This window comes from Fusarium subglutinans (assembly GCF_013396075.1).
Source record: "Fusarium subglutinans strain NRRL 66333 chromosome Unknown NRRL66333_c0000099, whole genome shotgun sequence".
Taxonomy (NCBI): domain Eukaryota; kingdom Fungi; phylum Ascomycota; class Sordariomycetes; order Hypocreales; family Nectriaceae; genus Fusarium; species Fusarium subglutinans.
The window spans coordinates 20003-43025 of NW_023502162.1; the positions used below are offsets into that span (position 1 = coordinate 20003).

At 48.3% G+C, this 23023-nt stretch overlaps 9 protein-coding genes across 9 annotated transcripts; 3 read left to right on the forward strand and 6 right to left on the reverse strand.

The window, feature by feature from the left end:
• Window positions 1-295: 295 nt before the first annotated feature.
• FSUBG_7636 (uncharacterized protein) lies at window positions 296-1925 on the reverse strand (the record flags this gene model as incomplete). The annotated part of the gene is made up of 2 exons (XM_036685962.1): window positions 296-1706; window positions 1768-1925. The coding sequence occupies 2 exons, from the start codon at window positions 1923-1925 to the stop codon at window positions 296-298; spliced, it is 1569 nt and encodes a 522-aa protein (XP_036536822.1).
• A 2364-nt stretch (window positions 1926-4289) lies between these two features.
• FSUBG_7637 (altered inheritance of mitochondria 9 mitochondrial) lies at window positions 4290-5816 on the reverse strand (the record flags this gene model as incomplete). Its single annotated transcript, XM_036685963.1, has 1 exon — window positions 4290-5816. The coding sequence occupies one exon, from the start codon at window positions 5814-5816 to the stop codon at window positions 4290-4292; it is 1527 nt and encodes a 508-aa protein (XP_036536823.1).
• A 1537-nt stretch (window positions 5817-7353) lies between these two features.
• Window positions 7354-9703, forward strand: FSUBG_7638 (ATP-binding protein PRP16; the record flags this gene model as incomplete). The annotated part of the gene is made up of 4 exons (XM_036685964.1): window positions 7354-7878; window positions 7929-8430; window positions 8495-8819; window positions 8872-9703. The coding sequence occupies 4 exons, from the start codon at window positions 7354-7356 to the stop codon at window positions 9701-9703; spliced, it is 2184 nt and encodes a 727-aa protein (XP_036536824.1).
• A 290-nt stretch (window positions 9704-9993) lies between these two features.
• On the reverse strand, window positions 9994-11355 carry FSUBG_7639 (uncharacterized protein; the record flags this gene model as incomplete). The annotated part of the gene is made up of 3 exons (XM_036685965.1): window positions 9994-10173; window positions 10233-10982; window positions 11062-11355. The coding sequence occupies 3 exons, from the start codon at window positions 11353-11355 to the stop codon at window positions 9994-9996; spliced, it is 1224 nt and encodes a 407-aa protein (XP_036536825.1).
• Window positions 11356-12560: 1205 nt separating this feature from the next.
• On the reverse strand, window positions 12561-13274 carry FSUBG_7640 (uncharacterized protein; the record flags this gene model as incomplete). The annotated part of the gene is made up of 1 exon (XM_036685967.1): window positions 12561-13274. The coding sequence occupies one exon, from the start codon at window positions 13272-13274 to the stop codon at window positions 12561-12563; it is 714 nt and encodes a 237-aa protein (XP_036536826.1).
• Window positions 13275-13716: 442 nt separating this feature from the next.
• Window positions 13717-14954, reverse strand: FSUBG_7641 (heterogeneous nuclear ribonucleoprotein HRP1; the record flags this gene model as incomplete). The annotated part of the gene is made up of 3 exons (XM_036685968.1): window positions 13717-13826; window positions 13887-14479; window positions 14530-14954. The coding sequence occupies 3 exons, from the start codon at window positions 14952-14954 to the stop codon at window positions 13717-13719; spliced, it is 1128 nt and encodes a 375-aa protein (XP_036536827.1).
• Window positions 14955-16216: 1262 nt separating this feature from the next.
• FSUBG_7642 (transport Sec61 subunit gamma) lies at window positions 16217-16537 on the forward strand (the record flags this gene model as incomplete). Its single annotated transcript, XM_036685969.1, has 3 exons — window positions 16217-16301; window positions 16360-16446; window positions 16497-16537. The coding sequence occupies 3 exons, from the start codon at window positions 16217-16219 to the stop codon at window positions 16535-16537; spliced, it is 213 nt and encodes a 70-aa protein (XP_036536828.1).
• Window positions 16538-16859: 322 nt separating this feature from the next.
• FSUBG_7643 (WD repeat) lies at window positions 16860-19016 on the reverse strand (the record flags this gene model as incomplete). The annotated part of the gene is made up of 5 exons (XM_036685970.1): window positions 16860-17035; window positions 17083-18199; window positions 18324-18580; window positions 18640-18762; window positions 18818-19016. 5 exons carry the CDS (start codon window positions 19014-19016, stop codon window positions 16860-16862), a joined length of 1872 nt encoding a protein of 623 aa, XP_036536829.1.
• A 2154-nt stretch (window positions 19017-21170) lies between these two features.
• FSUBG_7644 (GCR1-dependent translation factor 1) lies at window positions 21171-23023 on the forward strand (the record flags this gene model as incomplete). Its single annotated transcript, XM_036685971.1, has 3 exons — window positions 21171-21971; window positions 22024-22897; window positions 22953-23023. The coding sequence occupies 3 exons, from the start codon at window positions 21171-21173 to the stop codon at window positions 23021-23023; spliced, it is 1746 nt and encodes a 581-aa protein (XP_036536830.1).

Below are 23023 nucleotides of genomic sequence, written 5' to 3' on the forward strand. Positions count from 1 at the left end.
CACGAGCAAGACTGTGGCTTGAATCAAGACTATTGTCGTAGTCTGGAATGATACCTTGCAGGTTGCCAATGAAAACCGTCTCTGCTCCATCTCAAGTTATCTCTTCTCTCAGCTGAAATAACTCCGTATATTCACACCGGGTACTCGTATGTGGGTGATGAAACAAATTCGTCATAGTACAGTCTGCTTGCTTTTCCTTCAAATTGATCATCTCTTTCCAAGCCATGGTCTCATTATCTCATTAGGTGCGGGTAAGGTAGGGAGGGTGAACCAATATCCTATCCATCTTGCCATCCTATTCTCCACGTACTAGCTCAAGCCTCCGAGAATAAGGCTCTCGAGTAAACGAGCGCCGTAGGTGTGCCTCGTTTTTGACACTCCAGCCCTCAACTTTGGTGAAGTTAGTGAGCCTGTCATCCATGCCGTCCGTATAATAACCGTATACAACTTCCTGTAGTTTGGGTAGTCGTTTGTTGTAAAGGAAGCGAATCACTCGGTCGTCGTTCGCGGCAGACTTTGTGACCAGAGTGTCGCTATTTGAGTCCCCCCTGCACACATCAACGAAATCCATTTCGAGCGTCTCAACAGATTCAGGCAAGACTTCCGGTAGTGGGACTGCGTCCTTAAGCCTACCTGCAAGTACAAATATTGGAGCTGAAAGGTGTCGGAGGCGCTTAAGTCCCTGTAGAGAGCCAATCTTGCCTTGTGCGTACTCCTCGCAATCGTAAAACCTCAGCCTTAGGCTGATAAGATGCTTTCCAAACTCTCTGAGAATGCTTCCAAACTCGTACAGGTTCACCGTCAAATCCTCCTTATCTACGTCGTAGCAATCTGTAAGATCCAGATCCAAGTACTGTAAGGCCTTGCATCGAGAAAGACTGGAGTGTAGGAAGGCGGGCCTGATCATACCAGCGTCGAGTGTCAAACTCTGTAGCCCGCTCTGAAAGTCTGGGGCCACGAGAGGACTAATAGTGAAGGTGGGTGCAAAAGGCGATAGCAAGAGTCGCTTGATCTTGGGAAGGAGTAGTAAATATTCCGTGCTACAAGTGCCCGAGTCTTCTTGTTTGGTCCGTAATGGTGACCAGTGTATTTCCTCTAGCTGACCGAGGTAGTTCGCAACTGGTTCTGGTCGATCTTCTGTGCCAGGCTGGGGAGTCCTCAAATCCCCCCCCAGGATCCAGTTCAGTGCCTTGGAATGTGTCTGGGGGTCTGTCAATACGACCATCCGAAGCTTTGGCATGAGGGCTAGAAGAAAACACGTCCCAGCTTCAGTGGCAGAGTATCTTTCTATGTCTTCCCTCAGCAAGTCTCGGAGCTGAGTAGGTTCAACCTGTCCAATGCTTGGTGGCCAAAAGTCACTGTTGACCAAGGGAGTTTTCCAGTTTCCTATGGAACTCAGATCGATTGCACGGATTTCTGACCCGAGTTCCGGGTTCAAGAGGAGCGTACGGGCGAGTAAACACATCTTTGTACTGTTCTGTTGATCGTATAGCTTTCCGCTCGATATTGTATGATACAGATGGCGCCTGGCCAATTGGTAGAACTGATGGCTGACAAGACACAGTGATTTGAGAGTTGGAATATCAGTGTCTTTGGGGGATGGATAAAGGCCATGATCTGATCCGTCATCGACGTCTATGGTATCCTCGAAGTGGGAGAATACAAGTTCCCAGATCTCATTACAGAAAAATGGAGGCATCTTTGTACTAGAAGCTGCATTAGCCTTGGAAGTTCTCCCTTCTGCTCCTCTTCCTAAGCGAGACTTACATGTGATGAGTGGTTTTATCGCAGCGGGGTTTCGTGTCGTCGAAGATCGAGGGATCAGAATTAACAACAGCGAGAAAAGCAGCTTCAAAAAGCCTCTTGTAACCCCAGAGAAACCAGCATTTGTGAGCTTCATAACTCTTGGCGATTACCTGAAGCATGGTTCTGAAGTTAGATGCGCAAACGATAACTCAAAGCTGGGAGCCAAGAGCCTATTTACCGACGGTAAATCTTGTCCTTGTCCTTGCTGTGTCGGAAGTGAAGCTAGGTGGCTATTATGAAGTCAAACATGGGTAAAGACATTCATGCTCGAGGGAGGTTGCAAATGGCTGGGAGACAATCAGTATACACTATTAGCTAATAAGGTCTCACCCCATGCCAGTATGAGGTAGTAACTAAGGTAGAAATGGCTGACGCTCTTTGAAGCGCACCTGTTACCGTTTGGCGACACGCAAACACACTGTCCAAGTGCATGGAAATATCAAACACTACAGTACAAGGTTGGGTAATTCGTAAATACTTACTTTTTCGCTTATCGTGAGCTAATTAACCTAATCGTGTTCTAACTTCATTTTGTTACTGGGTCTCATACGAACGCTTATTCTGTGGAGCATGGAGACACTTTTACACAGGAGACATCTATCTCCCAAAGGAAGGTACTAAAAAAGAAGTATTATTTCGTTGTTAGTCATGAGTTTTATCTCTTATCTTGCATGCAATTAAACCCCATTGAAATACCTCCACGGCATGAGGCCAAGCTCACTGGGGTCTGTATAGCAACCCTCCAGCCTACGAAGTCAAGATCTCTACACCGGTTAAACACAAAACTTTGCATAAATGCTGACCCAATTGACTCTCGTTGCGAAGAGCTCGGAATTATTCCCACGTGTAGTAAGACCGTATCTCGGGTTGTGCAAGGCTAAGATCAGGGACAGTAAGGCGCAAGCAAACCAGTTGTAACATCAGACTAACTTAGCGTGTGTCAACCAATAAAGGTGTGTCTTCCCTGTTGGGCTAGTTGTTTCTTCATCTGTTAATTAATGAGACTTCGTTTGAAAAGCTCCCGGAGTTTTTTTAAGGTATCAAAGTATGTCGACCGACGACTTGTCAAGTAGCATGCTCACCGCCTCTGTTGTGCAAAGGTATGTACTACAGCTACCAACTTGTAACGTTGCATACGTCGTATATTCTTCGTGACTGCTCGGCCATATCTATGTTCTTCCAGTACCAAATCCAACAGTACTCCTGAGGAAGAGTACCGCTATTAACAACTTGCTTTGCCTTGCTGGGGAACAATGCTTACCCCCCAAACGGTAGAGACAACATTTAAGCATCTGACCTCATCCATCCTCGCAAAGTACTAACTCTCGAACATATTCTCGCCAGTTTCTGATCACTGAACCCTCACTTCCATATCTGGAAAAGGAGCTCCTGTGAATCGAAAGGACCTTCAGTAACTGCGCGATCAGCAGGTGTCTCTAGTTGCTTTCTCTTATCACTTTCTATATTCTGAAGCCTCGCCTCCTTGAATCCCCAAGACTCAGATTTCTATTTAAAGGCTGTATGTCAAAAATACTGCACGGGCCTTGAATCAGAGTAACGATTGAGCCCACTATCCCTGGAGGTTTCAAGCCAGACAGAGAACCAAAGCCAAGCGCCAGCCCGTCAGTACCAGTCACCCCTTCTAGCACAGTAAATCGGTGCTTTTATCTTAACTAACGTGCTACTGAGTGCAGCCGAGCGAGCCCGTTGGCAACAATGGAACTCAGATCTAAGGCATCGAAAAGCCTTGATGAATTTCAGCTATTTACAGTAACTCCTTAACATAAAACTATGCTACACCAAAACATTGACAGGTCTGATGCTCGTATAAAAGCAATTATAATGTAAAAAAACCAACGCAAGAAAGATACTCGCTCTAGCATCCCCGCTCAGTGTAGAAACTACTTGTAGTCCACACTAAGCCACTCTATGCCCAAACATGTTAAACTGCACATCATTCCCTGATTTATCTCTCCAGCTTCCTTTCTCTTCTTCCTCTTCTCTCCTATACAGAACGCAGTACATCACTCTTCCTCCTCCTCCTCCTGGATGGCATTCTTCTGTTTGGCGATTCTCCTTTCCTGTTTGGTCTCCTTGTCATAGCAATAGGGGCATTCACGATTGTGCTTCAATGAATAGCCAGATTTACATTTACTGCAGATAGCGAGATGTTGTTTCTTCACACATCGTGTTTTGGCACTTTGATTGCACACAGGGCTGTCTTGTTAGCTTCTGTAGTCATCCATTGGGGGTTTACTAACCAATGATGTTTTCCGTCTCTCTTGTTGCATCCCATGATGGAGGTTGAATGATCAGTTATAGGATTGTATTTGAGTAGTTGTCCTCGTGGAAATAATTATTCAAACGTTTGTGATACTATTGGTGATTATAGCTATGTTCTCGAGTCATCCTATGGCAGTACTTATACAGAAACGAACATGAATCAATTCTCTAGGCCTCTTTGTTTCCTATCTCAACTCCTTTTAACCTTCTCGTGAGGGTGTGGCCGACGAACACACCAAAGCTTTCAGCTTGTCTTTCAATTCCTCCCAGTCTTCTTTGTTAAGATCATCATCTCCAATGTCCAAAACAACACTCAGACTCTTACCTTTGTCCACATTTAAAGCAACTTCAACAAACTTGCGACAGATCTCCAGCCTGTTCATTGAGCTGAACGCTGCAATGGCAATGGCTTCAGCAATGTGAGAGTCTTGCGTGAGAGCGGAGTCTCCCTGTCCAGACAATTCCTTGCACATCTCTTTGTTGAAGTGCGCTCGATATCGTTGTAGGTCTTGGGGAGAATCCTCAAAGCCTGGCGAATGGGGCCAGCCATACATCAAAGGATCCCAGTCTCTAGTTATCCATCCTGGATAACAGGCGTAACCGAGTTGAGGTGGTACTGTCTGGCAATGGTCCCAGTCAATCAATCCAGTGACATTTCCTTGTTCATCAACAAGAACGTTCTGGGAGTCAAAGTCGGGTGGGCAGAGAACAAAGTGAGAATGAGATCGAAGGAATGGTGCGTTTTCCAAGAGGACTTTGAGCAACTTGTCCTCAGCACGTCCCCACGAATTGTCATCTTTAGTTGAAGGCGCAATGCTGCATGCCATAAACTCGTCTGTTGAGAAGTAAGTGCGCGTAGCTTTAGCATGGACACTGCCATCGTCATTCTCGTCCCATTCAAACACTGGACCGATAAAGATGGAACCGTCTTCTGCTTGCATGAGAGAGCCGATCTTGTCGAAGGTCATAGTAGAGAACTTGGCCATGATGGCTGCAGTGCTGGTCAGAATATTGAGACGAAACTGTTCTCGCGCCGATTCATCCATTGAATCTTTGAACCAGACACTAGATACGGTCTCTCCAGTAACAAAGCTCATGCAGATGAAAGGTGCACCAATCTCGTTGTTGTTGGTTGGGTCCCAGCTGTACACTTCGGGCACAGGCGCTCCAGTCTGTTCTTTGATGAAGCGCATTGTTGCGACTTGCGATGAAAGGGCATCCTCTGCTGCCTTTGTCATTCCATCACCCCAGCCTGTGGCGGGAATTCGAATAACTAGCTTGACGGTTTCCAGCTGCACAATGTGGACAATGTTGTAAGACCCGGAAACCGTGTTAAGAAGCTCTGCCTTGCCTGGGAGAACAGGAAGCACACCTTTGGCGACTCTAGTGGCCAGAGCGAGGATGGAATCCTCGCTAATGTCAACGAGAGGACCGAAAACATCACGATCAAGCTCTGAGCCGTCGTCAGAGTCGTCATCCGAGCTATCGTCTGAGCTATCGTCTGAACCAGCTTCTGAACCAGCTTCTGAGCCTTCATCTGAATCGATTTCCACGAGGTCGTCTGAATTGATTTCTGAATCAGTGTCTGTCCACTCATCCGAGTGGTAATCCTGTGCGGTCGACATATTGGCGAAGTGGGAGGGATTGAGAATTGCAGTGTTGTTGATTGACAATGTAAATGTGGGATCACTAGAGCCCAATGAGTTGATTGTTGTTGTTGTTGGCATGATGTTTTGAATCTTGGGCCGTAGAGTTAGGTATTTATAGATCAAAGGCCATCGAATCTCTTCACAACATGTGCCGGCTTGGAACAAACGACAAACAGCTGTTCATTGGTCGACACATGTGATATTTAGAACACTTTCTTTGTTCAACATCTTTAGCTCGAACATGGATGGACTCGAGTCACATTCACTAGCACAGACCCTGAACGAATGTTTGCCTCTGAGAGTTTGCAGTTAGCCTTGGCAAAGGGCGGATAAGTTGAATGGCGTTTTGAACCAACAGCCACCAGTCTAATAAAGGGATATGCAAGTCGCCGATAATTGCGGATTCTACCAAGCTTTACGTATCACTGCATTGCAGCAGATTGATTGAATATAGGAACCTTGAAAGAGAAACAGGCATATCAATGCTGTTCCAATGCAGGTCTCCGTGTCAGAGAGCAGGGAGCATGCATAACAATTGCAAACACAAGCTTCTAGAAGAATGAACTGAAAGTTCTATTTCTCTGAACAGCCTGATATCATTAACTGTTCGTCTTTCTTTGAGAGGAGCCGGGAAATAGCGAGCCTAAAATGCAGTGTTGGAACAATGTGAGGTACCTAGGTAAGACAATGAGGTTTACGGCAACTACGTATTGGAATCACAATTCCCCATGATACTTCACTCAACTAACGTGCTTATATGGTGTTTCCTTAGGGTCTCTAGGTCAATCATAATAGTAGAGATAGCAAGGTTGAGACTCAGATGGAGCTCCCCAGGCCAGTGACTCTCTAGAAAATGACTAGGTTACTTTCTCCTAATCTTTACAGAAGCTTTCTTACCAATGATATATTCTATCTCACTTAGTTAATGTATCAGCTTCTTCACGAACTGAACTTGAGTTTCGTTGATGTGACCTCTTCTCTATGAATCCGAACAGAGACCAACAACAATTTATCTCTCATATTCTTCTCTAACATCGGAACTGAGTTTCTTATAGGCTTAGGAGCTGTCTCTAGAGGCTTTGGAGCATTATCGCAGAGCTAGGGTTAGAGCTTTAGTTTACTGAATTTAGAACTCGACATATTACCTCAAGATGACCACATAAAATTAACAGTGAATCACGACCGGTGGCACAGTAAGGTACGCTTCTAGAATAAAGCTTGCATCTTTCTGAAATATAACTAAGAGCTTCTCTTTTAATCATACTCTTGGCTCCTATTTCCCCTGATGCCCCTTTTCAGGGGCAACTGCACCTTTGAGTGCACGAGATTACCTGGCAGCTGGCAGCTGTTGTTCTTGGCACTGTCAACAGATGCAAGCACTGCCTGACCTTGCCTTGCCTTCGCCCTTTTCTTTGAGTCCAGTTTTACAGCCTTAGGTAGCTCTTTCCTCCTGTAATGGAAGCGGCATCACGTGGGGCTCGTAGACGACACGAGAAGGCACGGATGCCTCAGATCTGAGCACTCAACCCACTTACTTTCTCAAAGCTGCACAGCTTCATTGCAGCTTCCCTTTGCTTTCACCATCCGCAACAGTCTTCTTACCTTATGTATCACCATGGATCACAAATGGTTCCGCGATTCAACTGCAGAAGATGCATTCCGTCTTGAAGACGGTGAAGTTCACCCTCTACGCGCAAATGATCTTCACAGCAGAAGATACTTTGAGTTGCTTAATATCCGTCGGAGGCTCCCAGCCTCAGCGAAACGACAAGAGTTTCTAGATCTGTATCATCAACACCAGGTAGCTGTACTCTTCACCTCAAGGAGCATTGCACTAACTTCCAAGGTGATTGTCGTGTCTGGCGAAACGGGCTCGGGCAAAACTACGCAGATACCCCAGTTCATTTTATTCGATGAACTTGGTTCATCGAAACCTATCGCTTGCACACAGCCCCATCGGCCATCTGCTATTTCAGGTGCAGAGAAGGTCGCCTCTGAGCTAGATGTCAGAGTGGGTGAAGAGGTGGGATATCAGGTTCGCTTCGACAAGCGGATTTCCCGAGTCAAAACACGCTTGAGCTACATGACCGACGGAATGCTTGTGCAGTTGGTTCAAGGCAACGGTTCTTTCGGCAAATTCGTAAGTGTTGTATCCAACGCCTTTCACCATTTTCTAACATGCCCCTAAAGAGTTGTGTCATTGTTGATGAGGCCCACGAGCGCACCATCCCCACTGACCTACTTCTGGCACAATTGAAGCGCGCCTTACCACTCTTGCCAGATCTTAAAGTAGTCATCATGTCTGCCACCCCGGACGTAGATATTTTCCTGGACTACTTCGGTCAAGGCAACCATCTCCCTCTATCCGGTCGAGACCACCCAGTCGAGATCCGTTATCTACAAGAAGCAACCCCTGATTACGCTAGTCTAGCTCTTCATACTGCTCAACACATCCATCAGACTACTGGCGATGGTGATATTCTTGTCTTTATGCCGTCTACTGCCGAGATCGAAGATGCTTGTGGACAGTTGCGATCCGCAACCTGGGGTCTTGAAGTGTTGCCCCTTTATTCTCAGTTGCCCAAAGCAGAACAGGAAAGAGTCCTCATACGATCGTCCCGTCGTCGGTGCATCATCTCTACCAATATTGCGGAGGCCAATTTGACGGTTGATGGTGTTGTCTACATCGTTGGTATGTTAGCTATTGCCAGGTCATTGTTTAATTTCTGACTGGAAAAACTTACCATGATATCCAGACACTGGGCTTTGTATTGAGTCGCGTTTTAATCCCCGCATCGGCCTCAGGACAATTTTTACCGGGCCTATCTCTAGAACAGCAGCAGAGCAGCGAGCCAGTCGCGCTGGTCGAAATCAGCCAGGTGTATGCTATCGCATTTACACGAAGGAGCACTACGATGAGATTCTTCTTCCGACAACGCCCGCTTCCATTCACACAAGTGACCTTTCTCGCTTGGTTCTACAGATCAAGGCTATGGGATTCGATGATGTGGCCAATTTTGATTTTATTGACAAGCCTGATCCCGAGGTTTTCTTTCGCGCTCTCGAAGATCTTCTTGCTATGTATGTCTTCCGTTTTCATTGTCTCGTTCTTTCTGGTACTAACTAAGAATAGGGGATATCTTGACGATACTGGAACTATCACTCCCAAGGGCCAGATGGCTTCAAAACTTCCGGTCCACCCGGTATGGTTCAACGCTCTTGAAAAGGCTCATGAACTCGGCTGCAGTAGTGACATGATAACCATCGCCGCCATTCGAAGCACACGGCATCCTATCTTTGTCCGTGGTCAAGGCCTCTATTCCACTGCAGGTCAGGCACATCGATTCGCCTGTTTCACTTCTGATCACATCACACAGCTCAACGCAGTGGACGCATATATGAAGAAGGAAGACGAGGCCGAGGATCTTAGACATGAGGGAGTTTACGTCGACATATCGGAGTGGTGCTCAGGCAACTCTCTCAGTGTGCGTGCTCTCGAAGAATTCAAGCGTATTCGCATGAAGCTGAGGAAGTCATTTGCCGATCTATTCAAGGATCAGCCCAAGCGATTCACGCTCGAGACCTCTGAATGTGATGACAATCTCCGCCAAGCGCTTGCTTGGGCCTTCAGTCATCGTGTGGCTTTCAGCGACGTGGGCAGTGGGAACGACCGCTACAGAGTTCTTCATCACAACTGGCAAGCTGGTTTATCCCCTGAAAGCAACCTTTTGGGACTCAACCACAGATGGGTCATTTTTGACTCCTTCATCATGACCAACTGTCAGTTCCTGGAGACAGTCACAGCTATCGAGCCCGAGTGGCTCCGGGGATGTGAGAACTTTCGGGAGGAGAGCTGGGCGTTGAAACGTGCTGGCAAGACTGGCCCGTACAAAATGCCGCTGGCGAAGGGATCATTTGAAGAAGCTTGTGGGCTAGGTACTAACAGACAAACGGATTGGTGGTAATCTACACGTTGAGCAGCTTTGTTGCGCTAGTCATTTGTTCACATGTATGTATGTCAAGAAACAGCTATGAGTCGGCCAGATGATCGATTATTTTCACCCTAACACCGCTACTTGATCCATTGCCTATTTCTTCATACTTGTCTTACCTCAGGCTACTGCCAAATAATCCTTCATGTGCCATTATAAGCTCACCATCTTGTTGACAAGATTGTTTCATGTACAGATCTCAGCATCTGACAAAATAACACTCGCTCAACCTTGGTTGACATCAATGTGTCTCGGTTCCTCCTTTAGTTCTGGCCATTTTTGAGCTTCTGCCACAAGTTGGGTTTCTTGAGATTTCTTCGAGATTCAATCTTGGTCGAATCTGTTCGTACAATATGAAGGCAGCCGGTCAACTCGGAAATGAAGGTCATGTGGGGAGAGTTCGATTGCTGAAACCTCTGAGCTCGCACCATCGACTTTTGAACCTAAATGATACATGAGCCGGTGATCTTCTTAAAACTCAGGATGAATTGCTTGTCCTTACCTTGCGGCCAAGTAACTGCCACTCATAGACGCGATCAAAGTCACCCCAACCAAGTCCAACTCCTGGGGGGCGCTTGAATACAACAATGTGGCTTCGGCACGTTGCCGAAAGGACATTATTACCCATATCAGCCGGTCTGATAAAGCCTTCGGCATGAGAAATTGTAGCTCTCTGTTGGGGGTCTGGCCCAAGGAGGCGGCCCGGTTGCCAATAGAGCTCGGGGAGTGACTCGGTCATTTCTATGTCCATACTTCCATCCTGTGAGTCCTGTTTCTCAGGCCTTGAAAGAGCTACTGCCCCATCTGGAGGGGTCTGTCCTTGGTTGACCGTGATTGCCAGTCCCGATATCTTGATCCCTTTGGCGAAGATGTTCGCAGTGTTAAGGAAGGGTTTGTCTGCGTTCCAGACATCCTGCAATTTTGGGATGTGACGGTGATCCAGATGCTCCGTCTTCTTTGGCGGGTAGGAGTCCGGGTACTGCACTCCGTAGTTAGCACTCTGCCTAAAGGGGGCCGCTGGCCGTCGGTTGTTTGCGGAGGGGTAAAAGCCAGGATGCTCGGCCGGCCGGTGGTAGTTGTGCAACGAGTGGCCTGGGTATTTCAGCTGGCTGTAATCCTGAAAGAAAGTGTGAGGATTGAAGGCTTGAAATCCGTTCGGGAATGGAAATGGGTTCTCTCGTCGAAATGGATTATCATAGATTTCAGGGCGGTCCTGAAAGGACGATGGCCCGTCTTGGAATCGAGCGCGTTTCTTCGGATGATGTTAGTCAGGCCACTTGGATCATTCGCACGCTACATCTTCAGGATGCATCTAGTGAGGAGAGACTCACAGAGTTGGTGGCTACATGCCCAGTTTTGAGCATTCTTCCGCAGAAAATAGCGCCGTTGAGGTTGTTGATCGCATGGCTAGCGTGGTCATGATGATGGAAGCGAGCCCAACACCATCCGCCATGAGACCTTTCTCCAGCTTCAGGCCAGTAAAGTGTGCATGATATACCATGGCCTTGAAGAAATTGTTCAAAGTCGGCTGGGCTGGCATCGTAATGAACGTTCCCAATGTAGATGACAAGGCCCTGGTATTTTTCATATTCTTCCACGTCACGAGGACGCTTGCGTCTAGGCATGTCGGTCAGAATCAGTGCCGATGAGGATATTCTCAGAAAAGAGAGGTGATGTTGTTTCGACTAAAAGAGAGTCATCTCTGCACGTGGTTTATGTCTAAGAGAGAGTGAGAGAGAGAGAGAGAGAGAGCGTGTGTGTTGAGGGGATGATGAAGGCGGAAGGAGGGGGTGCTCTTTCCTTCTTGAACATCAGACGAATTTATGCCTGCCTTCCACCTACCACCGAGGCAACACTGCCTACCAGAGGCGGTGCTATAGGGATGTAGGCACTGAAGGAAGGATTTCTAATTGTTCTGTTTGACCTGAGATGCCCCTATATTCAAGATGGATGCTTACAGTAGGCAATTTGGGTATCAAAGGCTGCAGGCTGCATGTAACAATCAGAAAGATGATGCAAAGCCTCAGACAACTTGAGTAACTCACAGTTTATCCTCTACGCATTGTTTTGTGTTCTATACTTCACTAAGTCTCGCTTTATGGCTCCTGACTGTGATCTTGTAGCTGATCGCTGCTGTTGCCGATCAAGTGACGTCGGATACGATGCATGACTAACAACGCGACCACCTCAATCCGCATCAACAACTTGACCTTTTCCAACACAGCGCTATTTACTTTCCAATATTTCAACTCAATATGACAACCAGAAATCTCAACAAAAACCTGGAGAGACGTCTTATTCGAGCAATATCAAGCCGATCTCGTTCGGCAGATTCCCCCTTTCCAATCCGTTACCTCATCTTTGTCTACCAATGGAAGAAGGATATCTTCATCAGCATCCCCAACAAGATCGACATAGTGACCTTTCGCCACTCTGTCTTTGACTTTGCGCGCTCTAGAAATAGAGAAGAAGATCCGACTTTTAGCAATGAGCATATTTCAGTGTGGCCGCGGAAGACCTTTCGCGAACGTCGGGAAGAAGAGGCTGCAAAACAGAGCAATGAGACGAATGAGTCTGGGTTTTTGGGGTAAGACAGAGCTACATGTTGTTGTTAAAGTCAATTAGCTCTATGATACTTCATTTGCACCCCAGTTCTGTGGCTCTCGAGTAATCAAATAAACGCTGGATTAGACTAAGCGCTGTGCTATCCCAGCGCCTTCTCTTGACGCTGGAACTCAGTTGGGATTCCACCATCCAAAGCCCGCTGACTGCACATCCTCCATTATTGTGTCCTGATGTACTGTGTATCCATGATCCAAAGTCGTATCTTTTAGTCAATAGTCATCCTAGTGAATGGCCAATTGTGCTCAATGTGCACAACAATGTCCATCCATCCCCTCTCACGAAACTCGGACTCGATGCCATCAATAATCTCATCCCACTTGGTCTCGTCGGAATCTTCAAGGCATCCAATGAACACGGTGATCGGGTTCTCCTCGGGCTTGGAGAATCCTCTTCTGGTGAGGGTGAGAGTGCTTAGAAAGTTGCGTGTTGCGGAAGAGGAGTCGAGATGGCGCTTGGCAATAGCTCGAATGTCGTCCCATGGTACCTCTTCTTCCTCCACCACGCCGATGTACACCGTCTCGTACTTTTGCGGTGCTATCATCTCAACGTGAAGGCCTCTCTCGATTGCGCTTCGGAAGTGTTTCTTCATGGCATCCACGATTTGTTCGACCGCTTGCGCCCACTTTGTCTTGCTGTCTTGCTTCCATGATGATTTGATCAAGACAGTTGGGTTCATTCGGCGTACAACCAGTTCGATTTCAGTCTCTGGCCCTAGGATGTTGTTCTTTCGGAGGATCCTCTCAACTCGGTCGAAGATTTGGCCTTGTCGATCCTGGATACTGGTTGGTAGTTGCGTTCGTGAATTGTCTAGGGGCAGTCGGGGAAGGGAAGGCCAGGCGGCGCGATATCTGATGCATATAACGGGCTGTTCAGTGTCCATCGTGATGGGCGGGTGAATTCTGGGGGCGGGGTAGTCCATTGAGTGATAAGGATGTGTGATGAGGAAAGGAAATTGATCAGGGAGAAGACTTCGTGCTCTTTATATGCCCAAGCCCAGTCTAAATTGGCAAGATCACAGTTCACGTAGGTAGCTTCCTCTTCAGTGAGGCACGAAACTTAAACAAAACGCTTCTTGACGCCAATGCCCTAACCTTAACATCCATAATCTATGTTACACGTGCCCAGTTACTGCTGTCCATTATCCTTCAACATTTTTCACTCGGTAGCATATTCGTGCCGGTTCGCAAACTGCCCAGAACGCACTCATCCTTGGCCTAGAGATCGGAATTAAGTGCAGACATATGAGACTCTCATTGCTGTCCCTGTTTCCCCTTGTCCACGCTTGTGCTTGTGCTTGTGTTTGCACTCTGAGGCGCCATTGGGATTCTTTGGCGCTGAAGATTAGGCCCACTGACGGGGTTCTACTCTGGTCGTGGTCTCTTTGCTCCATGCGGGTTGCCCCAATCGCCGCCGCCCTGGTTCTGGTTGAAACCGAAGCCGGGGTTGAAGTTGGGAGGCATTCCTTGGAAACCTATATATGTTAGCTTTGCACTCAAAAGGCCTCGTTTCTCTAATAATAAGGATCACTTACCAGGCATACCGTTAGGTCCCATCATGCCCATGCCCATATTTCCAGGCATCCCCATGGGCATTCCACCCATGTTCCCGCCCATGTTCCCACCCATAGGGTTCATACCCATCATGCCTCCTCGACCACCTCGCATACCACCAGGGCCACCACGCATGCCCCCTCCCATCATACCTCCACGGTTGTTGAAGCCAAAGTTACCACCGCCACCGCCACCCATGGGTCCATTGTAACCACCTCCCATGTTATTGTAGCCGCCCATATTATTGTTGTTGTTGAAGTTCCGGTTGTAACCACCTTGGTTCATGCCACCACGGTTGTAGCCTCCACCCCTTCCTCCTCGGAAACCACCACCAAAGTTACCGCCCATATGACCGCCGCCTCGGTCATTGTTGTATGAGCCGGATGGTGGACGGTTTTGATCCTTGCCCCTGGCAGGGGCATCTTTGGGTAGGGTCTTGAAGGGATTGTTAGTAGTGGCCCAGTAGGTCAAGGTGAGCTTCTTCTGGGCCCCTTGGCTTTCAGCTATGATCTGTTCGATACGACGCTTAATGGCTGTAGATGCTTGGGGAGAGTAGAACTCGATGTAAGCTTGGCTACGAGTCTGTCAGTCATCTAGATCCCGATGGAGCTAAGAAAATCGTACCCCTTGCTTTTGCCATTGACCTTGTGTTCGCTGAAGGTGATATCCTTAATCTCATCTTCGCAGTCGGCTTCTCGCGCCCAACCTCGAATATCATCATCTGTGTTCCACCAATTGAGTTCCGAGATCATGAGCGAAGTTGTCGCAGATTGGTCAACTGGTCGGCCATCATCTTCCTGTTTCCTCTTCGTCCCCTGTTGAGAGCCATGTGCTTGATGATGACTTGAAGTGTGGCCGTCTCCCGCATGGTGGTGGTGGTGGTGGTTGTCGGCGTGGTACTCCTCCATGTTCTGGTCACCGTGACTATCCCTTCGATCATCACCTTGGTGATGATGGTCCTGGTTATTGCCATCGCCTCGGTGATCATCTTGCTGATGGTCGTTGCTCTCATCGCCGTAGATATCGATTTCGAAGTCTTCTTCAGCCATTTTTACCGATTTAAAGCACTTGGCACAGGTTAATGCCGTGCAGAGATCTGGGGAGTAATGAGGATATGGTCAAATGTGATAATTAGGCTGCCTGCGAGATACAAGAGTTGGCCTCTGGTCTTTACACATAAGTTATCAGCCATTGAACGTTCCATCGCTAACAAACGCCGCCCGCAAGACTCAGAGGCCTTGTACACCCGAGAGAAATGAATTGGACTGGAAGCTTGCAATACGTACACTCCTCGTAACAAGATTGGGGCCCTATTATAGGTATAACCCCTGATAAGATGGTTCTTGACTCAAAGATGCGATACTCAGGACGAAGCTCTGTGCTTGCAATCCTCGTTGTCTAGCTCCCGATATTCCGAGCGAGCGCTCAGATACAGATGGGGAACAATGGAATAGAGGATGCCGTCAGCCCGATCAATGTCCTCCTTTCCCAAATCTCGATATCGAAACAAATCGCGATCGGACTCGTTTCGCAAAGAATCGCCTAGCTAAAGGGATCTACGTGTGTTAGGGATCCCAGCGCTCGTGCTCCAATGTCGATTTTGGTCGTTGATCGAAATCAGGCTGTGGCGCGCCCCAGGCTTGATCGCAAAGAAGGCAGGTCAGCAGGCAATTTGTCGTGATTAGAGCGTCAGAAACACTGTTTAACTTGGACCAAGAATTGTCGTGAGAGTGAAAGACGATGAAAGATGAAGGAAAAGAGGTTAGCGGATGACGGAAGGAAGAAGAGAGCTTCACGCTTTCTTTTCTGGGGAAGAGCTTCGCAAGCAAACGGAAAGCACTGCAACTCGTGGAAGCTGGCGTCTACCCGCTAGCGCCTGCGCGTTTGGGGCCCGGGGAAATAAGCTGGGAAAGAGAGCAGGCACAGGCACAGGCACAGCGCCCTTCCTTCCCCACAGGCCACCTGGCTCCACTGAAATGTAACTGTCGAGGGCCCCGGGTCATCTCTCGGCCCGAGCCCAAGTCAATCTGGCCTTGCCCCGAATCGGAAATTAGATAAGGTAATTGTTAACACGTCGTCGCATGAGAGGAGAGGCCAGAGAACAGAGCTGTGCTGTGCTGTCCATTAGGTTAGCTAGGATCACCAACAAAAAGAAGTCCCCTTTAAACTTCAACTCTCCTTTCTTCAACCCCTCGCGACTCCGACTCCATTCGACGACTCTACCTTTTCTTCTACTCAACGAAGCTACATCTCTTCTTTCGCGGCATCTAATTTTAATAACTCCCCTTTCTTTTCCACATACACACACAATATGTCCGACCAGGTTCAAGAGATCCTCGAGGTTCCCTCCGAGTTCGTCAGGGACGGAGTTCAATTCGTGCGACGATGCACCAAGCGTATGCCGACTCATTGCGCCTTCACATCTTTTACCTCGACTAACATACCGCTCTGCAGCTGACCAGAAGGAGTTCCTGCGACTCTGCCAGGCTGTTGGCGTTGGTTTCCTCATCATGGGCGCTGTTGGCTACGTTGTCAAGCTGGGTATGATATCCAATCTCCTTCAGGTGTAATGTTCTCTAACAAGTCATCAGTGCACATTCCCCTCAACCACGCCCTCGTCGGTAGCGCATAAACGATCACACGATCAGGCGATGAAGAGATCATGGATAGTGGCGACTTGACAATCTAAAAACCCGCACAGCGGGGGTGGATGCGAGGGCGATCACAACAATTTTCTTGCTGAGAGTACGTTCACTGGGGCGGAGTTAAATGAAATTATGGCGGGCACGCGACACACTTCTTACGCTGGAATTTGATCGAGCGCCGTGAGGATGAGAAGGATGTGCTTTCACGTCTCAGGCGCGGTTCACATGGGGTTGAGAGATATCCTTTACAAGACTGCTGGCTAAACTGACCAACTGTACAAAATATATCCAACGCTGTTTCTTGCAAACTTAACCCAAAAGCAACCCATTTGTATATGTTGAGTTCTGGTATAGCTCAGGCTGTTCCTTGAGCAAGTTGTTGACACTCTGACCCATCGGTGGTTCTCCTTCATCATCCACGTTGTCGTTATACGAATGTAGCGTGCATGTTCCTCTTGCCATGTTATACCCATTCCAAGCAGACGCTGCTGATGTTAGCTGCTTTTTTTCAAGTGAAAATGGGAGAACATACCAACAAGGAGAGGGGCAGTGGGATGCCAGCTTGCATCGCGGACACAAGTGCGCCAATTGCTTGGTTCATCGGAATGATAGGCGCGGCGTCGATTATCCATTGGCCGAGTGCGCATGGTAGCTTTCTTAACATCTATGATTCCAGCCAAGCTCGCATCCATATTCCAAATGTATACCTTGCCATCAGTACTGCCCGAGTATACATATCGTGAATTAGTGGACATTGGAGGTGAGAAGTGACATCGGATAAGAGTTCGAAGGACTTTGTGGCCTCGGAAGGTCACGAGCGAATTATCATGGGGGTGCACATCCCAGTCCTCGTCGTCATATATGCCACCCCGGTAATCGAAGCCACTGGTGTTTGCATGTGCTGACGGATCAAGTTCGTTGAATCGATCGGTTGACATGGCCATTCGTATATCCCATAGTTTCATCGATTGGTCTTTTCCATTACTGAGGATATACCGTCCATCTCCCTTGCTGTCGATGTATGTCAAGCCTTCGATGTGGCCGACAAAGGCGCCAGCTTCTCGGTGATCGCCCATGCTTCTTCGATCCCAGACCTTGATCGTTGTATCATCGGACCCCGAGTAAAGTATGTGCGGTGACATCTTGTCAGCAAAGCACACGGCGTTGACATCATCCGAGTGGCCGCGAACGTGGTGAAGAACTGTCCGAGACTCGATATCATATACCACGATTGAGGCCGCGCTCGTTCCAGCCACCAGCTCTCTCCCATCGCCTGAGAACCTAACAGACCAGATACCGAAGCCGCGTCGATGGTATCCTTGCAATGGGCTGTTGTCTAAATCCAGTGTATAGGGATCTCCGGTATCATTTGGATCTGTAGGAGCTATGGAGACCATACTTTGGATTGAAGTATACGCGAGCCATTTGTTGTCGGGACTTAATGATGCATCTGTGAGTGTCCATTGTCCCCATGGGTAGCTGACTGTCTTGTAATGCTTCCAATTGTATGGGCTGGAGGTGTCGTACATTCGTACTTTGAAGTCTTGAGAGCAGGCGAAAAAGAAGTTTCCATCGTCCGAAAACTGTCCAGAATACACGGGGTCATCGAAATGGATGATCTTCTCGGCTCTTGATTTTGGTAGTAGACTCTGGACGCTGTCAGTCAAATTGTCTTGATAGAAAGGTCTGGGCTCATGCCTGGTTGATAAGAGCATTATTTCGTATCCGATCTTCGCGATTCCCCAGGGCCAACTCCCGCTCGAGCATCCTCACAGCAAGTGATCTCTTTGCTCTGGGGTTGTAGTCATTTGCACCAAAAGCTCCTGATCGCATAAGCTTCAAGCCCTGCTCACTTGGCACTTTCGGGAAGCGATCCGGGTCCTTGGGTGTTAGACTTCGATTGAATGGCCAGTTGTTCAAGAACTCGGCGTCGTCTCTAGGATTATCTTGGAATAAAACACTGGTGAGATCGGGGCTCTGCATCAAGGCAATGAGTTGTCTCCGTGTTAGGAGTCCTGTTCTAGCACCGGCTAATTTCATCCCCAATGTCAGGCATGTCTTTAATCATCGCTGAAAAGGCGAGACTTACTTCGTACAATGTTAAAGAGTCGTTGCTCGTCAGTAACTCCTTGAACCTCGTCCTCGTCTTCCTCATCCTCGTCGTCATCCCCTCCATTCTCCATCAATATTTCAATATCTCGATCATTAACACCTATATGATGCGATTGGTAAAACATGGTATTACTCAAGCAACGGGTTGAACTTACCTCGAAAATCGTCTTCATCTTCTTCATCAGGTTCATCCTCGTAGTCTGGGTCTTCCTCATCCTCGTCTTCCTCTTCCTCCATTCGATAGTACCAAGTCGTTGCCTCCGATGATTCACGTGTACTGTCGTTACGGTTCTCTTCGTCACTTGCATCTGCTGAGAGCGGTTGCGAACTCCTCTCACCCTCAAGAGGCGCCATATTTCAAGTGGTGAGATCTGGCAAATCGAGTGAAGGTCGAGATGAAAGCAGATAAAGAATGCTTGCTAAGCACGAGAGCTAGGAGGGGCGATACGGTGAAGATTGAAGTGATGTGGTCGGAAAGATATAAAGTAACTATACTACAGGGTATATGGGAGCTTCAGGCATTATAATTCTTCACAGGGGTCACAGCGGGTTAATAAACATCAATGATGCGATGAGTGTGATGCTGCATCTGTTGGGTGAAGTCAACTTATGGGGAGCTCCCGGAGCTTCCATTGTGACGACATTAACCGGAGATAAGATAAGCCCCGCGATTAGCTACCCTGGACTCAAAAACCTGGCGAATTGGAGTTTAAAATAACCGCGTGTCTTGATATCAACTGCATATTTGGACACATCAGCAAAAGATACACAGGTTACACATGGTGTTCTTAGAATAGCGCCTATTCAATAACAATGGGAGGTCAGAACTGCAACAATCCTCGTTTGGAAGTGTCACGAAACAATCTGACGACGCTTACTTAACATGTGTACATTATCATCGTGCTACGGAGAAGTGTGACCAACATGTTGAATGGTACAAAAAAAAAAAAAAAGATCTTCCTAATTCACTGGAGTATCTGACACAGGACTCTTGCGCTAGCTGAGCCGGAATAATTCGCTCAGCTCATTCATGCATTACATCGGATGAACACTGGCCATTCCAAGACACAACTCGCCCATCCTTTCCATGCCCAGCTTCTTGCAAAAGTCCAAAAATGATCGCAGTTGTTCAGGGCGTCCCAAAGGCCGAACAGGGAATGAGTCGAGGTGTACATTGATAAGTCACAACTGAGATATCTCGTTTATTGGTGACGAGGGCACAGAGACATCACAACAAGGAGCGTCCCTCCCAAAGCAACTATGATACCTGACTCTCCAGACTTCCAACCTTACCTAGGCCTGAGCCGATAAATCGGTCCTTTCATAATAGCATCATGGACGCGAAGAAATGGCCTCCCCAATCAAGCAAGTATTTCTCGTTTTAGTATCATGATTAGCGGATCCAAGGTGCTTCAAGAGATGCAGCAGCGTCTTGGAGACTTGTTGGAAAAACATGATATCAGTGTGGTGTAAGCCAAGAATGTGATAAAACGATGGGCTTCCGCGCGTTCAACTGAGAACCTTCCCCCTGCATCAATGGTCCAAAACAACTTTGAGGTCCAGAATATTATTGCCGACATCCGATGCTGCTTGGCAGCTCCTGTTTGTGGTTTTAACGACAGTCCAAGATTCAGTTGATGGAATGAATTGGTGCCAATTTTAGTGCCACGATTCGTGAGCGGACGCGATGTCTAAGGAGTATCTACCGAGAGCACGAGACTCGCTGTTCATGATGTTAATACTTCCAGGAAATTGCTTTTGCTTGCAGCAAGTAAATGAATAGTGTTGTTCTTTGGATTTGGAAATGAGTATCCCCCTGTTTAGCATCATGGAAATGCCACTTCGGCCCCTGAAGCTTGGGTAAAAATACTTGGCCTCTAGGCAACATAAGGCTTAGCGCCCCACGGCTGGGGCCACGTCGCCACAGAACTTGGACGTCCTAGGGTCCTCCTTCAGCAGGGTGACACCCCTGTAGCCATTATTTTAGGCTCTTTCAAGGCTGCAGCTGTTGGGACGGGCTAGACGGGGCATACGGGGCAGGGAGGAGGAGTTGTATCGAGTACGGAGCGGATCTTCCATTTGGTTGCCCCTATGTAAATCCAAGCCAATCCAGATCATCCAATTCAACATCCAAACCTCCATTTTCATTCCTGTTCCAACCTTGCAGCTCCCTTTTTCTCTCTCTTTGAATCAAGTAGTCAACGTGTAGCTCAATCCTGGCTCCGCACGTTGATCGCCTTGCGGGAGACCCCTTTCTTATTCCCTTTGGTGCCTGTACTTGTTTGAAGTCAGCATCAAGGCTATCTCCGCAAAGTTTATTCTACCTACGCTACGTTACACGCGACTTCGATTGTCGCAAGGCTGTCAGCTTCAAACTTACTGATCAATCATCCTTTTTCGACGCTCTGCTTCTCCTTTTGAATTGCGGCCTCGACCGCCGACAGTTTTTGCGACCCGACGATCGAATCTCTTTCTTGAACTCAACAACAACGACCCCAACTGCCCATCATGAAGATCCGAACCACACACTCGTCTTTGGTCCTCCTCCTCCTCCCTGCCGTAGCAAATGCGCTCGCCTCTAATGATATTGCCGACCTACCTGCTCCAGGAGCCGCGATTACAGAACAGACCGATGGCCTGCCCCAGACCGGCGTAAAGCGTCATGATATTCCAACCAAATATGCTCCCGTTGATGGCAGAGACGGAAAGCCTCACCACGGACCCTTTATCGAAATAGATGATCACAAGAAGACCCCTGAAGTGGCCCTTGAGGCTGGTTCCGATACTGCAGCAGGATCTGGCTCGGGGGCTGGAGCCGGAGCCGGAGCTGGAACGGGTGCATCAGCAGGTGCTGGAGTTGGCACAGAGCCCAAAACTGGAACCGATACTGCTCCAAAAATCGACAGCAACCTAGATTCCCTTCCTGGACTCAAAGGCCGACCAGAAGACCCGACTGTCGTAGATGGCGAAAAGATCCCCGAAACCAATGATGGTGTCATGTTCGACACTAATCGAGTCCATGCCCAAGAAGGCACCACTGGAACCGAAGGCGGTGTGACCGAGAGGTCCAGAGCCCGAAAACTTGAAGAGGATCTCGCTGGCGAGGAGACCTTCAGGAAACCCTCATCACCCAAGGAGGCGCCTCCTCTGCCACACAGTGAAGAGGAAAAGATTCGTGCTTCTGGGGGGGACAAGGCCAAGGAGCTTGGCGACGACGCTGGTAGCGCGAAGGCAGAAGATGTTGTGCCCAAAGCTGCAAAGCCTGTCCTTAGTAATGATGATAAGCACGATTACACTGCAGGATTGGAGGTGAGCAAAGACTGCTTCTGTAGTATCGTAAATACAGCTAACAATTATACAGAAACCTGCCGATCTTCCCGACCGACCCGTTGGACAGAACACACCCGTTCAAGACTCAACAAAGACTGAGCCCATCGATCTGAGCCGAGGGAAGACACACGATGGACACCATGATGACGAGAGTATTATCCAGCCATTCCACTCCTTTGTGCTATCCTTCACCATGATTTTGGTCTCTGAAGTTGGTGACAAGACGTTCTTGGTTGCGGCTCTCATGGCTATGAAGCACGACCGCATGGTTGTGTTCACTGCCGCTTTTGGTGCTCTTCTCGTCATGACTGTTCTTTCAGCTGTTCTGGGCCATGCTGTTCCTACTCTGATCCCCAAACGTGTCACCAGTTTTCTCGCTGCTGGCCTCTTCTTTGTTTTCGGTGCGAAGCTGCTGCGAGAGGGCATGCAGATGGACCCTAACGAGGGTGTCTCTGCTGAGATGCACGAGGTTGAACAAGAGCTTGCCGAGAAGGAAAAGGAGATGGGCCGGAAGCGAGGCGACTCTGTGTCTGCCTATACTCTGGAGATGGGTATGAATGGCAATGGCCGCAGGTCTCGACCCAGCAACCGTCTGATGTCTCCTCCTCGATCGCCTTCTCAGTCACCTGTACGAGATGCTCGGTCGGGCTCAGGTGCTGTTGCCAGCATTGTTCAGGGTGCTACCAACCTTTGCTCTCTGCTGCTTAGCCCTGCTTGGGTCCAGACCTTCATCATGACCTTCCTCGGCGAGTGGGGTGATCGAAGTCAAATTGCCACTATTGCTATGGCAGCCGGTCAGGATTACTGGTGGGTGACCTTGGGTGCTACGTGCGGCCATGCCATCTGCACGGGTGTTGCTGTTATTGGTGGTCGAGCTATTGCCGGCCGAGTCAGCCTGAAAGTTGGTAAGTTAACAGCCTATAAGTCTCTTGTTGAAATAGACGAGCTAACACTCTGTAGTCACTGTGGGCGGTGCCACTGCTTTCCTTATCTTTGGCGTTATTTACCTCCTGGAGTCTCTCTACAGCTAG